The sequence below is a fragment of the Lepidochelys kempii genome, chromosome 16 (assembly GCF_965140285.1).
Source record: "Lepidochelys kempii isolate rLepKem1 chromosome 16, rLepKem1.hap1, whole genome shotgun sequence".
NCBI lineage: Eukaryota > Metazoa > Chordata > Testudines > Cheloniidae > Lepidochelys > Lepidochelys kempii.
In genome coordinates, this window is record NC_136395.1 from 11,721,100 (window position 1) to 11,737,042 (window position 15,943).

Genomic DNA, 15,943 nt, shown 5'->3' on the forward strand with positions numbered 1-15,943 from the left:
GTGCATTTGATTTTTTTCCTTCCTAAATGAAATACTTTGCACTTGTCTTTATTGGATTTCATTTGGTTGATTTCAGACCAATTCTCCAATTTGTCAAGGATGTTTTGAATTCTAATTCTGTCCTTCAAAGTGCTTGCAACCCCTCCCCACATGGTGTCATCAGCAAGTTGAATGAGCATATTCTCCATTTTCCAAGTCATTAATGAAAATATTGAATAGTACCGGCCCCAGGACCCATCTCTGTGGGACTCCAGTGAATCGTTGATAACTACTCTTTGACTACTGTCTTTCAACCAGTTTTACACCTACTTTATAATAATTTAATCTAGGTCACATTTCCTTAGTTTGCTTATGCAAATGTCATGTGAGGCTGTGTCAAAAGCCTTACAAAAATAAAGATAAATCATGTTTACTGCTTCCCCCCCATCCACTAGGCTGGTAACCCTGTCAAAAAAAGGAAATTAGGTTGTTTTTTGCATTCTTGACAAATCTTTGTGGGCTGTTCCTTATCACCCTATAATCCTCTAGGTGCTTACAAATTGACTGGTTAACAATTTGTTCCAGTATTTCCCAGGTATTGAAGTTAGGCTGACCTATCATTCCCCAGGTCCTCTTTGTTTCCTTTTTAAGGATAGGTACTATGTTCATCCTTCTGGGACCTCTGCTATCCTCCATGAGTTCTCAAAGATAATTGATAACGGTTCCGAGATTGCTTCAGCTAGTTCTTTGAGTAACGTAGGATGAATTTTGTTAGGCTCTGCTGACTTGAATACATCTAACTAAGCTATATATTCATTAACCTCTTCTTTCCCTATTTTGACTTGTGTTCTTTCCCCCTTGTTGTTAATATTAATTGTGTAGAGTATCTAATCACCACTAACCTTTTTATTGAAGACTGGAGGAAGATAGGAATTAATCACTTCAAACTTCTTGATGTCATAAATTATTAGCTTTCCTTCTCCACTAAGTAAAGAACCTATACTTTCCTTCATCTTTCTCTTGCTCCACTGAATTTAAATAACCGTGTGTTATTACCTTCAATATCCCTTGCTAGGTGTAATTCATTTTGTGCCCTATCCTGAGTTTGTCCCTCCATGCTCGTGCTATGTACATCAGGGCCAAATTTCCCGCTTGGTTAAACCCACTGACGTCAATAAGATTGAATGGGTGAAAACAAGGGAAAATTTTGACAGTTGAGGATCAGTAAAAATAGTCTCCCTAAAACATAAATCAAAGGGGCTGGTTTATTCGTGTTTTTTCCCCCTAGTGGTCCGAGTGCCAACATTTGAATATGTGTAAGGAAAAACTAAAATCTTGTGCACGGGCACGGCCACATTTTCATGTGCAAAATGGATAACTGTCACGTGCAAATGTAGGTATTTGCACATGCAATTAAATACAAAGAAATCAAAGAGTCTTGTTGTATATTTGGACCGCTTTGGTTTGGTTTCTGATGGGAGGTGAAGAAAGGCCAGATATCTATTCAGAGTCTCTCTTTGGCCCACTTAATCTCAGACTAAGACACAGTGCATATTAGCCTGAGAGGTCCTACCTGCATAGACAGGGACTCAGGATATTTATTTATTCCAAATTCTGGTCCTACTCCAACAAAGCATTTAAGCACATGGTTAACTGTATGCTTTTGAGAAAGCCCAATGAGTTCAATGTGACAACTCATGTGCTTAAAAATTACATATGTGCTTTGCTGGATCAAGGCCTAAATCTTAGTGGAAAAACCAACTCCAGTTATCTGATGGTGGTGGTTTCCCATTTTGTAGTTTCCTATCTCCTTCCTGTTCTGTTCTGTAGCACTTCCAGGGTGTTTCTTTTAGTCCCTGGTAGGTGCTCTTCACATGCTGTTAGGTAATCTTTCCACCCAGGGGTCCTATGAGTTGTGCTAAAGTCTATTACTCATCACGGAAGTCTCATGAAAAAGACAAGCTTCCCATTTGCCAGTGAAGCACTAAAACAGAGAGATATGGTGGATGGAATGAAACATCCTTAAGGGATATTCAAAAAAGCGTTGACTTAGAAAGCACAGTTAAAGCCACAGATGACATTTTAAAAAACAAACTATTTTCAATCTTCAAGGGCCAGCTTTTCAAAGGTGCTCAGCATGATGCATGCAGGCTGAAGTGCCTAGGAGCCAAAATGGGAGCTGAACTCTTTGGAAAATCTGGCTCCAATTATGGGTGCTCCTGAGCACTCAGAAATCTGGCTTTTTTGCAAATCTGGTCCATGGCATACTAGATATGCCATTCATACAGTACGTCCACCCACTGGAACTGGTTAAGTGCACAGTAATTGTGCCTGCCAGCTGCCGGCTAGCCAGAGAATTGAACCTCTGTGTCCTTCTGATATGGAGGCTAGACTGCTATGTACCGAGTGACTGACACCAGCATCACCGTAGTCCCTTCCACTTGCTCTCTACTCTCTTTTACCAGTGCACCCTTATTCCTTTCACTACCCCACCACTTCCTCACCTCCTGTTATGGGGATGTATGAAATCCGGAAGCTCTCTACTCGGGTCCTTGGAGGTGACCAGCTGACTGTGGCTGAGTTTTCAGTAATGTCAGAGAACGTGAGTGCCTTGGGTGATCCCACAGCTGCCGGTGGAGTCAGAGGGAGAGGGAAAAACACACCACACAGACACAGAGAAAGAGTTAAAGCATGTGCTTATCAATCATTTTTTGCTGGAATAACAATTGACCTCAGCCTCCTGTCCCAGGATCTGAAGCTATAACTATCTAGTTCAACGTAACGCGAGAGAAAGTTCCATACTGCTAAGGGTTTTATTACCCGCTCAGAACAATCAGTCCTGATTTTGTTTTCCAATAAAGTTACAGCCATGTCCAGCCTCATAAAAAAGCTATTAAATGTATTCATATTATCTATTACTTTATTAATAGTATATTGCAGGGAATAATGGCAATTGCAGGGGTTATGGAACAGATCCATTTTTTGGTTTGCACTCTATATTGTACAGAATTTGTTCTAGCCATTATTTTCTCTACCCAATTGCGCTTGGTCTATTTTTAGTTTTTTATTGAACATCAGAGGCAGCCCATCCTTACACCCTGAAAGCATTTGTGCACAGCAGTCTTCAGAAATGGAGAAAGCCCTCTTTCATGGTGCCAAGTCCCAAGCAGGCAAGAAGCCCACAAAAGGTCTTGAATCTACAGTCTAGGTGCATCAAGGGCTCCATCCTGCGAGAGGTTGAGTGCCCTCAACTCCTGTTGATACCAAAGGGAGTGGAGGACGCTGAGAAACTTGCAGGATCAAGCCCCAGATAAGATCACAAACTCCAAGTGACTCCTAGCCCAAGTCAAAATCACTGAAGGTTCAGAATGCAGAGAGAACACAGTACCCCCCTCCCCAGCACCAGGGGGAGTCCCAGCTGTGCAGTGTGTAGAAGAAACCATTCACTCCCTGTGGTGCAGCACCGTTTTGGACTTTATTTCTCTCTCTGTAATGGCATGCAGAAGGGAATCAGGGAGAGTCAGTGGGACCACAACTACATGGATCCACTAGGACAGGAGGCAGTATCCCCTGTGGTGTGGCTGTGCAGCCAGCCTGCACCCTGCTTATGAAAAGGGGAGGATTCCATCACCTCGACCCCAGAGTAGAGCCCTCGGCTGAAAGCCACTTTAACTTGAGCTTTGCATATGAAAGCAGCATTTTACCCAGGGAGCAGGAGGGGAAAAACACATTCCCTGGCTGGGAAGTGACTGGATATTTAGAGCCAGAGAACAAATCATTTTGAGGGAGGAGGACAGGGAAGGAATTCTTTTGGCTTTCATTCCTATGGATAAAACCACTGCTTCTTCTTCTCTCTCTCTCTCTTTCCAAAGCAGGGGCCATCACTAAGCAGAATTTAAAGGGGCCTAGGCGAGGTATGTACTTGTTGAGAGCAATGCAGCCGATGTTTCAACTGCAAACTCATTTGGGTCGGAAGCCGTCTTGTTCTGTACAGCAGTGAACGCATTGTAGGCACTTAACAATAAGTAAGAATAAGAATATTCACTGGTTGGTGTGTACACAGCCGTAAATGCAACCAGTTGACCTGGGTTTATGGCTGATTTGCATTGCCAGAACAACACAAAGCAGCCAGAGCATAACAGTGAATATGGCCCCATATATATTTTTGCATAAGTGAAACCACTGGGGGTAGATAGGTCTTATGAGAAATGGGGAAACAGTGAACCTTTGAGGCTTTGGTTTCTCTCTCTCTCTCTCACACACACAATCATGTACACACAGAGGCTCTTTTGTTAAAAGCCTGCTGCCCTTCCAACCCTGTCTCCTAATACCTTTGTATACGCATTGGCTGGAATCAGACATGTAAATCGGACTGCATGCACCACTTGGATAAGTAGAAAAACATGTGTCAAAGAGATTCAGTCTGAAGATGTGTTCTAAATTTTTGCCAGTCTGCGCAGTGTTTTAACCAATTAGATCTTAAGTGTGATCTGATTGCGATGAGGGCTCCCAGCACTGTGGGGTGATAACACCTGGCTCTTGAAAGTTCACGTTCAGCGTTTCAGTCCTAATCTGCCCTTTTGTCTAATAAAAACAACCCTGATCATTGTTAACAAAAATAAATAGCCCACACAAGAGAAGTCCATTAGCAGAAGAGTGACAAATACCAAACACGAGCTATATGAAGAGGATTAGTGGAGACAAGCCAGGGTATATGGTGAGAGGGAAAAAGAAAGAGCCTGTGGGTGAAATGGCTTGCAAAGAAAGAGTTTGCAGGAAAAGGAGTCATAGGGGGTTGTGACTTCCAGGTGCTCCTGGGAGCTCCAGCAGCAGGGCACTAAATCAACAGAAGGGAAAGGAAAAGAAAACAACCTGCACTCCACTGAGAACTGTAAATTATCTCCACAGCTTGCTGTCCACCTTGGGCTGCTGGGTTTGTTCAAAAACAAGAGCGGGGCGGGGGGCTTAAAGACAAAGCAAATTGGGTTTGGTAAACCAGCACTGCACCAAAAGCTGCTGCTGATTTAGCCATCAATCCACAATCTGAGGGAAACAGTGAAGAAGAAAAAACATGGATGAGACAGAGCTGGAAATAATATCGATTTAGTTTTGCAATTCCAGTGAATTTAGTAGCTGCTGAAAGCTGATGGATTGATAGCCCTGGAGACTGAGAGCCTCTAGTGGGACCAGATCCTGACATTCTTACGCATGGGTGAAATTCATCCCCGCAAGGAGTGCCTGAGTACCACTCCAGCCCCATCTATGCCCTATTCTGAGCAGTTATGTGATGTTTGGCCTGGATGGTGCCTCTCTGCATGGGGTGAATTGCACCCTCTTTGAATAATCCCACTGTCGTCAATACCGGACTAGACCCTTGAACCACAGCATAGGTACAGCATGGGCAGGGACAGTGCAAAGCATTTCAGGTTCACTTCTACTGCCAGTGAGACTCTGTGCCATGCTAGAGGGGCCACCTCTTGGTGTGAAGGAGGAGTTCACTTTCCAAACGGACACTTTATTTTTGGCCTTTCCAGCTTTTGTTTCAAAACAAAATGTAAAGATCTTTTTTATACCTCAAATTATTTCTTTTTGATCATTTTCCATCAAATCTTTTTGAAATGTTTCATTTCATGACATTTTTTGATATTTTGACTTTTGCTTCCTATTTGGAAGGGAAAATAATGGTGAAATGTCAAAATTCCTCCAAATATTTCTTTACCATCATCGCAGAAATGCTATGAAAGTCTAACAGACAGAAGCTACTAACTCAAAAAGCTAATTAGTTTTCTTGATGGCATTGGCTACTGTTGCTGGAAGTGGCATAAGTGGCAGCCTAAATCATCTAACTGGGATTCTGTGGGCCAGGCTCTATTATCAATTATCCATGGGCTATTTATGGGGGTCTGTCTTCTGGACTATTAGCTTCAATAGCTGACATGCTCCTAAATCTTTCTGCCAGGACCGAATCAGAATGTAGGCATGAGGAAATTTATAACTGCCTGTGTTTTACCATAAATATTCTGTGAGTCAGTGAAAATAGGGACATGCTGCTAAAACCTACAGTTGACTTTAAACAGCACCCTTTCTCAAGAGTCAAACCCGTGGGTTGACAAAAGGCTGTCTGTGATGGATTGATGTTCTGCGTATTGCAAATGTCTTGGACTGTAAGTACATTTGCTTGCTGTTTGTTTAAGGAACATGGTTGTGATCAGTTAGAAGCTGGTCACAAGTGTGCATTGCCCCTCAACCATGGGGGACCAGTTAGATGAATCATGGTGCATGTGGTCTCAGTAGATGCTTTCCAACACTGATCTACCATTGGCTCTTTTCTTCTCCAAACACTGGCTAAAGGTTATCAAGCCAGATTTAGGGTCTGATTCACATTTTCATCAAGACCCCTTTATACCACTCTGGCAGTTTAAAATGGCCTGGAAGTGAGAGTTTATTCCAGGGGAGATTTGAAAGGCACCCACGGGAGTTAGGCACCCAGGAATCAAGCTTCAGGATCATGGCATTGGCATTACTCCATTTCTGCGCCAGGTTAATGGAATTCTGCCTGGGTAAAGTTGGCATGATACAGTGTAGAATCCAGCCCTGTTTTTTTTAAGCAAAATGGCACTAATAAACTCTTGTGTCTGCCTCTTTCCTTGGGGATCCCATTAACTGTAAGACTCAGCTAAATAAGCACTGACACATGGATACTGTACTCACAGTCAAGCAGATCTACAGCGTCCTCTATTTGAGGACTTCAGCGCACTCCCCAGACACTGAAGGGCTTGATCCTGCAAAATGCTGAAGACTCCTGTGAACTGCTGAGCATCTTTAGCGCCCATTAAAACCAGTGTGAGTTGAGGGTGCTCAGCACCTGGCAACCTTGCAAATCAAGCCCTAATTGAGTAGCCTCTCAATAACCCCGTGAGTTAGGTAAGTTTTATCATCCATCCTTCAGAGGTGGGAAACTGAGGGAAAGTGAAGACAACTGACTGTCGAAAATTACGGACAGTGCCTGCAATAGAAGGCAAATCTCCTGTCTCCCAAACCCCGTGCTCTAACCACTAGACCATGCTGCTTGTCTTCAGATAACAAGTATGAAATAACCCTCCTTTTGTTTTATTAAATATGGTGAACAAGACCAAGCAGAAGAGTATGCTCCATCAGATGGAGCAGATTGCAAAGAAAAGAAATCTTGGTGAGAGTTGTTGGGGCAAACGGCTTTTAAAAACTTTGTGAGAAGTCAAACTGGATGTGAGAGGGACAGAAATGAAAGAGACAGACATGCACGTCATGCTTTTCTCCCTCCATTGCAGAGGCAATACCTGTGGTAGCTACTACATTTATGGGCTGGGAACGTCGTCCACTGATAAGTCCATAGAGTTCAATGTCATACTTAGTACCCTCTTTCAGCCCTGTTATATCTTGGGTGCGTTCATGGCCTGGCACTATTAGTTCCCGTGGGTCAGACTGCCTGTCGGTATCCCTGATTTTAAGAACAAAGCTGTCGAAGACCCCATCATCTGCGGTCCAAGACAGACGGAAGCCAGCTGGGGTAGCATCTGAAACCAGAAGGTTGTCGACCTCGGGTTCTGCTTCTAAAAAAAGGGAGAAAATAGCAGTAGGAAGAAGAAATTAGATTCCCCCCCCCCACACACACACACCAGTTCATAGTGACCAGCTCTAGGTCGGGTCAGAGCACGCTGCAAAAATCCAGCCACAGTTTAAAGAAATTGGAACAATCTGCTAGCTATAAAAAAGAAAAAAGAAACCTTTGGATATTCAAGAGTTATACAGGTACTGTACATGATATATGTGTGTGTGCGTATAGGCGTGCCCAACTTTTACAATACCCCAAAGCAGAACAAATATCTGGATACAGGCCATTTGCCCCGGTCATGCAATATTGAAGATGCTAACAGTAAAAGTGATGTTTATTTGTTCTCTGGCTTCCACTAGAGTTACCCATCCTTTGCGAGCCCTTTATGACAAATAAAAACAAGCCATTGTTAATAATCTGCAGCTGTGCTTATATCGTTGCTTGCTTCTCCCGCTTTGATAGGAGCACTGTAGAGGAGTCACTGAAAAGTTCCTTCATTCCTAACAATTATTGCATGTGGTTCTGGGCTTCTTGATGCTTCTGATCTAGCCTACAGTGTCCACTTTTCCTTTGGAATCAATGCTGAAGCAGCAAGGGGAAATCAAGAAAATCTATATCCACAATGCTGCACGCTTAAGTCCAAAGAGGTTTATCTAACACCCCTAGTAGAGGAATCCACCTAAGAGGATTCCAGCAGTTACCTAAGATGGTTTCTCACTATTATTATGGTTATCTGCCTCATAGGGTACTCTAGGCATCACTAACTGTAGCAATGTTACCAGAATAATAACTGTTTAACAGTATCTCCAATGCGTTGTATTTTTCACAATAAAAGGTCCATATTTATTTTCTCACCAACGTTCAGCCATATAAACTCTGGCTTTGCTGGTGCATGGAATGAGCAAATCCTGTGGCTGAGACTTGGTGAAAAGAAGCAATAATTGTTCAATAAGGCCAAAATGCAGCTGGAAAAACTCAGCTACGATGAGAATGAGAACACGGGCAATGCTTTGTTAAGAGATGCCCAACGCTATTGGTTGTAATGATCCTCTTGTTTATTTGGCATGGAGAATGAAGGGGAGGAGTCCATGGGCGGGAAGCCCAGCATGACTCTCCTGAATGGTCTTGTTGCATAGACAATTGAAGAATATCGAGGTACCTGGTGGCTTATAACATGGTGAATTCGTCTGGTCTCCTTTCTCCAGCTAAGGGTTCTTTCAGGGAGCAATTTACCCCTCCACCCTGTTCCACTCTTCTCCACTGGACCCCACAGAGACAGAACATAAAGAGAATACCAAGAAACGTAAAAATGGGATCACATTAGTGAACCTCTCAATCATGATGAGGTATGTGTAGCCATGATGAAAAAGGATATGCAAAAGCCATGGTTTGTTTTGCAAATGGATTGCACACAACATCTTCCAGGTGAGAAGAGAAGCATGAAAGAGAGGACGGAAAAGAACAATTTGCCCACGATAATATACCTGTAACAGCCACAGTGCTTAGGGGCTTTGTTTGGTGCCCCTGGGCAAAACCATAAAGCATAACCTCATAGCCAATGCCAGTAATAAGGCCTTTAAGTTCCAGTTGCCGCTGGGCTCCTGTAAGGAGGAACTCCTGTGGGTCCAGCAGCTTGCCAGAATCCACCACGATTACTAGAAAGTTGTCAAAGGCATTCTCCGATGCCATCCAGGACACCGTGAACCCATAAGGATTAATGTCAGAGACAGTTAGGTTTTCCAGTGGGGGCATGGACTCTAAAAGAAGGGAAGGTGCAAAAAAACAAAAAAGAAAAGAAGCATAAAAACATTGCAAGTTAGATAGTGTCACAGCTTCCAGCAAACATCAATCACAAGTTTTCCCCAAAAACCATAAGATTTAATGGAAATGCATGGCCACTACAGCAAGGCTGAGATATTCAAAGGAGCCTAAAGAAATTAGGTGTTCAATTCTCACTGCATGCCAATGGGATTTGGGTGCCTACTTCCTGTAGGTCCCTTTGAAAATCCCCAACCCTGATACTTAAACAAGTTTCTTCAATTTCACATGCACACAGAATCAGTTGTGAATAATAGAGGTTTACGCTGCTTTGAATAACACATCTATTTCCATCCTCCCCTCTCCATCACCATTGCTTTAGGGACAAGCCTCAATTTTCACATATCTCACAACTTCACACCAGTATCGCCTGCTTTTCTTTCCAATGGTTGACCCAGTGGAACCAGGGCTTAAACCAACATGGGTCACTGCAAACGTAAGATCTAAACAACTGAAGGATTTTTTACTTGGAGAGATTGTGCTAACAACAGCTAATGACTGCAGGTAGTGGCTGAAGATCAGACTGGCTAAAAATCTTAATAGCCAACAGTTCCTCCCCTCTCTCCCCTTTAACTGATATGTTGACAACTTAAAGAGATTCCAATACAGAATGCTTATTCCGGTAGTTTTCAGACCAAAAGGGCACTAGTTTAAGTTCAGAGGCATAGGGCCATGGGTTCAAAAAAGGTCAGTTTCCATTTCGGCACTAAAATTAAGTGGCCAGGCTATTAAAAGAGCCCAATCTGTTGAGCTCATCTGAATATCTGGTCCTAGGTGTCACAGGTCTAGCCCGGATTGTGGGTGCCCAGCCCTTGGCAATCCAATCCTAAGCTTTTTAAAAATCTGGCTTTGCTCTCCCATATGGCCCACTCATGGAATCTTGCAATCCTTCCTCAACATGATCACTTACTACAGTGGAAGTTTATCCCTAGTAAGAGTTGAGTGGATTTGGTCCTTGACTTCCTTCTTTCCTTCCTTCCTTCCCACCCCCCACAAAATAACCCCGCCTGCATTTCAGTATGTGTGACTACAGAAAGAGCATTGAACAGTAGAGATGGACCCAAACCAGAAGCATGGATCTGAAACACGCAACTCAGGCATCTGAGAAAGTTTTTGAGCTGAATTCTACAGCGTAGGCCATGTCTACGCTTGGAGGTCGGAGTGCGATTCCCAGCTCGCACAGACATACTTGTGCGATTTTGCACCGAGCAAGCACGCTAAAAATAGTACCGTGGCTGTGGTAACGCGGGCGTGGTAATGCGAGTAGCAGCAAATGGTGGTGCAGGCTTTCCTCCGAGTACAAACCTACCTGTAGCCCACAGGCAGGAACTAGAGGTGGCCAGGCCATACTGCTGCTCGCTGCTACCCATGCTATCATGGCTACACTACTATTTCTAGCGTGCTGACTTGATGAGAGTGAGAGCAAGTATGTCTGTATTAACTGGGAACCACATCCCTAGCTCCAACTGTAGACATAGCCTTAGTCTGATCCAGGAGCTCAGATACGGACCCCCAACTTCCAAACTTTGGGAAAATTCGGGGTTTTGATCAGAATCAGAACTTCTAGGCTTGAGCCAATCTCTACACAAAAGCCACATGGCTCTTCAAAAACTAGGCATGAACAGTGAAGTATTTCTTACTATTATTAAGGGAAGGACCCGAGAACCAACTTTGGGGCGCCCCGTGGCCTTCTTGTAGGAACTGAGACATTGTTTCCCTCATTCTCCCATCCATAGTATTAAGCCATTTAAAATAATGTATAAGTCCTCGAGCTTTGATGGCTGCATAGCAATGTACCAAAGGCTTTGTTAGAATTTGATGCATGTGGAGTGCATGACGTGGGCAGATCAGGTGCCAGCTCTTAGCAAGGCTTTAGGCTTCAGCCGAGCACTGACAAATTCAATGCTGGAAACTAGTCTGTTTTACCTGTGCGTTAATATGGTTTAGATGGGTACTGGAATGATAACAATGTGTTTAGACTTTATGAAATGCTTGTAAGTTGCTGCATGCACTAATCTCACTTAGAATTTCTTTATCACATGATATAAGTTAATATTTAAGTTTTTGCTGTGTAACTGTAAAAAATGTTTGCTCTGAAACTGTGAACCCAACCAGGAGGGTTCATTTCCTGTCCATCAAAAAGGCCTAAATGGGATGATTTAGTTGGGGATTGGTCCTGCTTTGAGCAGGGGGTTGGACTAGATGACATTCCTGAGGTCCCTTCCAACCCTGATATTCTATGATTCTATCAAAACTAAATGGGCCATCGTAGGACATCACAATACAAAGACTTTGCTAATTACTCCCCTACACCCATAAAGAGGCTACCTGCAAAAGGGCTAGTTCCATTCTGGAAGAAGGAACTAAAAATAGCTGACAAGAAAAAATTTCATCTCTTTTGTTGTTTGGACTCTCACAGGACACAAAAGAGAAGCAGAGGTCCCCAGGGTCAAACTGGGTTAGTCCTAAAAGATATTCAGAGCTGACAGATTACTACAACTGTGTCACCTTCTGAAACCATAGACTGTAACTCATTTGTGTGCACGTTTGCCTGCTTTAACCTTGCATAATGACAGGTTTCAGAGTAGCAGCCGTGTTAGTCTGTATCTGCAAAAAGAAAAGGAGGACTTGTGGCACCTTAGAGACTAAAATTTATTTGAGCATAAGCTTTCGTGAGCCACAGCTCACTTCATGTATCCGATGAAGTGAGCTGTAGCTCACGAAAGCTTATGCTCAAATAAATTTTAGTCTCTAAGGTGCCACAAGTCCTCCTTTTCTTTTTGCTTTAACCTTGTAATAACTCTTTCATTTCTTTTCTTAGTTAATAAATCCTTAGATAGCTGACTATAGGATTGGCTACAAGTGTTGTCTTTGGTGTTAGATCTAAGGTACAAATTGACCTTGGATAAGTGACTGGTCCTTTGGGAATGGGAGTAACGTGAATATTTTGTGATCTAAGGTGTATAGCAACCAACTATCACCCAGTCCAGCTTGCCTGTGTGGCAAAATAGACTGGAATGCCCAAGGGGACTGTCTGTGACTCCATGGTAAGACTGTTACTGTAGTTAGGAGTTCAGTGAAATCTAAGCGTAGAACATACAAGCAGTTCGGGGTCTCTGCCCTGCTTCTTGACACTCTGGCACTCATGGTCATGATGCAGACAGCATGACAGAGTGGTTTAAGGGAATTACACTAATCTCCTACTGAGCATCCCCAAGATATACTGGATCCAACCCCTCATGGGTTTGCTTTGCTGGAGCCTTGATAAATAAATAAAGGACCTGAAACATTGAAATTATTTTCTAGAAACAGGTTTACATGAACTACAGGCAGACAAGAATTTGTTTGCTTGCAGGAAGCATAGCATGCTTACCGAGATCTGAGAAACTTGCCTTCAAATATAGCAATGCCACATTTGCTATAGGGAAGCATCTGTACTTTGGAGAAGCAAAGAACAGGACTGGAGAAGGCAAACGCTGGTTCATTTGTAACGCGCTACCATCAGGGAGGGAGGTCAGTCAGCATCCTTGGGACTTCAGTGAAGCGCTTGCGCAGACTGCCTTATGTAAGGGAGGCTACCCTGGCATAGTGCCTTTGCAGATGGTGTTACCTCTGTGTATTACTTGAGTGAGGAGGAAAAGGAAAGCTAATGAGACATGAGCTTCTGGATGCAAGCGCATGCAGGACGGCTGTTTGGTCGAGGCAAAGTATACAAAGAACGGAGAGAAGCTGTAGTGACAGCCTCTGTTACTGTGATATGATGTGCAAGGAATGCTTAGTCTTCAAGGAGTATAAATGGACTGCAGGCAGCATGATCATTCATGCATGAGTGTCAGATTATTATATTAGATCTGATCTGAGTAAAGAGTGAAACAGCAACAGAAATGGGCTGAATCTTGACGTCCTCTCTTACTGCCACATGTAGAGGTTCAAATAGGCACAAGGGTGTCTGAAGTCCTGGCCCTTTCAATTGCCACGTGTCGTGCAGAAAGGAGATGCCCATCTCACAGATGATTGGAGTTAATCAGTGGAACTGACCCAGAAGGACAGGTGGAATTTTAAAGGCCAGGGCTGCTCTAAATATCCAAGAGCTGAAATGAGGCCTAGAAGGCATTCAGGTTAGATAAATGAGCCCATGAAGTTAACCTTATTTTTTCAAAGCCTGGTGAGGGAGGTTAATTGCAGCTGAAGTTAGGAGTAAAGATTTGGATGGGTTCTTAATTCACCTGAAACTGTTCTCCCCTCCCTCGCCCTAAAAATGGATGATCTCTTTAAGTGTCAACATTACTCAGTTTCACAGAGAAACAACCGCCACACTTCTCTCCTTTCCTGCACATTAATCAATGTTATTTTTTTTTTTAACAAAAAACAAACACACAAAGCAGCAGCCTTTAAACGGGTACCTGTCATGACAAAAGCAGTGAGGGGCTCTGTGTGGACCCCTGCATTGGTGGTGCCCTGAATGTTAATATCATAGCCAGTGTAATCTGCCAGGCCTGAGATGCGAGCGCTGCGGGCCCCTCCTGACACCGTAAGCTCCTGCGGCGCGTGGGCTGCATAGGAATCTCTAACATTTATAACAAACTTTGCAAAAGGCCCATCTCTCGCGGTCCATGAGAGGTTGAAGCTGTCGGGGGTAACGTTTGTGAGTGTGAGCGTGCCCAGCTGTGGCTTGGCCTCTGAAGGAAAAGGAACACAGGTGAAGAGAAAGCATTACTTAGAGCAGGGCAGTGCTTAGAAGCAGGAAAGAGTTATGGCTATTTAAGGGTATAGAGCAACAGAGCCAGCCTTTACCATCTGCTGAGCAATGGCTGAAGAAATAAGGAGCTGGGCATTACAAATAGCCATTGACAAGGGCTTTCAATTTAACCTCTTGCAGGTGTTTATTAGTTTTAATTTTTTCTTGCTCTTTTTTGTTTACTGGTAAATAGATTCAATTGTCTCGCCTAACCGTGGGCCTGATTTGCAGGGGTGCTAAGCACACACAACGCCTCATGAAGTTCAAGGGAACTGCAGATGCTAAGCACCTCTGAAAATTAGGCTCTCAACGACTGCACAGATCTGAACCAAGACTTTACTTTTGCAGAAGGCCACAGAAGGTATGGCACACTTCAGGTTAAAGTGCTTTACCAACAAGATCAGGATCATTATCTTCGCTGTCCAGATGGGGAAACTGAGGCACAAATGAGTGAAGTGATTTGCCCAAGCTCATACAGCAGGCCAGTGGCAGCACCCTATCCACTAGGTCACACTGTGGACCACTGAATGGAGGACACAAGATCACTGCAACCCCCTTTTTCAGGACTTTAGGGGAGTCTTAGGGAAAAATTCTTCTTAGGGAAAAATATTCCCTTTGGGGATAAATTTCATTCTCATCCTCAAAGGAATAACTTTGGAAATTGGAGCCAAATCCATCCAGCTTTCACATAATTCAACAATGAGGAGTCTATTTAAACCCCATGTGTTAAAATGTTTTGGGGACATGAAAGTGTTGGTTAAATGGAGTCAGTGATATTCAGGGGGAGTTTATTGGTTAAGTGACTCACTCTGGGGGACGTAATCATAACAACAGAACAATTAAAGAACAGAGAGAGACCTATAATTAATTGACATATGAACTGACGCAAGTTACCGCAATTTACCCACCCAAGACTTAGATTAAATGGGCCAGAAGAGTTTGTTCCCAATCCACGCTGCCGCCTTGGTCTAGTCCAGGAGCAGGGACATCTCAGTGACCCCAATTAAGGATGCATGCTGGGACTGTCATCATGCTGCCATCTAGTGACCAGCAGAGCCAGCATGGTCAGTAATGAGGTTGTCATGGCGTGAGCTCGGTGCCTGGGGAGATGGCGGAGGAGATCAAAAAGTATTCAAGATGCAAACATACGTAAGGGAGAATGTGGTGAAACCAGGCACGGTGCTGTCAGTCCTGCATGCAGGTTGTAGAGAACAGTCCTTTCCACCCTGAACCCGAAACGGGCACATTCCTTCACATGCCATTCCCACCGAGCTCAGGCAGGCCCACGACATGGCATCCAGATTTCAAAGGTTACGACATGCAACACAAGTTGAAAATCTCTCTCCAGGCCAGGCTTAGTGAGTTCCCAACGTCCTGTAGTCTCCACCAGTGCTGGAAAGGCTCTGGCATCCACCGGAAGGCACTGTGGTGCCCATTCCCCTACAAGACTCACTGGCAACAGTGCAAGTGAGAGGGTACAGGGCCGAACATCAAGAAGGGATGGACTTCCTTTTCAATCCCAGCTCACTGCTGAGGGGATGTGGAAAGATGCCAGGCAGAAAAAACTCTTGGTACCAGCACTGAATAACTGGACCACATCATGCAGTTCCTGTTGGTCATTGAACATGCTACCCAAAGCACCAGTAAAAGATACAAATGCCATGAGAGACATTTGACTTTTACAAACAAAGAACCAAAATGGCATGCAGTTGCCTTTCTGGTATGACACAGACACAGTGCCCGTTCCCGTGATAAGAAAGATCACAGGCAAATGAAGAGAGAGGGTGTGGAATGAACACAAAGAGTGTTCAAAGTCA

The 15,943-nt window shown here is 43.8% G+C and overlaps 1 protein-coding gene across 6 annotated transcripts in view; it reads right to left on the minus strand.

The window, feature by feature from the left end:
• The window catches only part of TNC (tenascin C), a 92,348-nt gene that overhangs the window by 13,255 nt on the left and 63,150 nt on the right, over positions 1-15,943 (minus strand). For 4 of the 6 annotated variants that reach the window (XM_073314113.2, XM_078849027.1, XM_078849025.1 and 1 more), the window contains 2 exons: positions 7,296-7,568; positions 2,484-2,606 (listed from right to left, as the gene is read on the minus strand). In XM_073314113.2, coding sequence (XP_073170214.2) covers positions 2,484-2,606; positions 7,296-7,568 — 396 coding nt within the window. Of the gene's footprint in view, positions 1-2,483; positions 2,607-7,295; positions 7,569-9,054; positions 9,328-13,791; positions 14,068-15,943 lie in introns of all 6 variants that reach the window. The other 2 variants (XM_078849028.1, XM_073314117.2) reach the window with 2 other exon arrangements.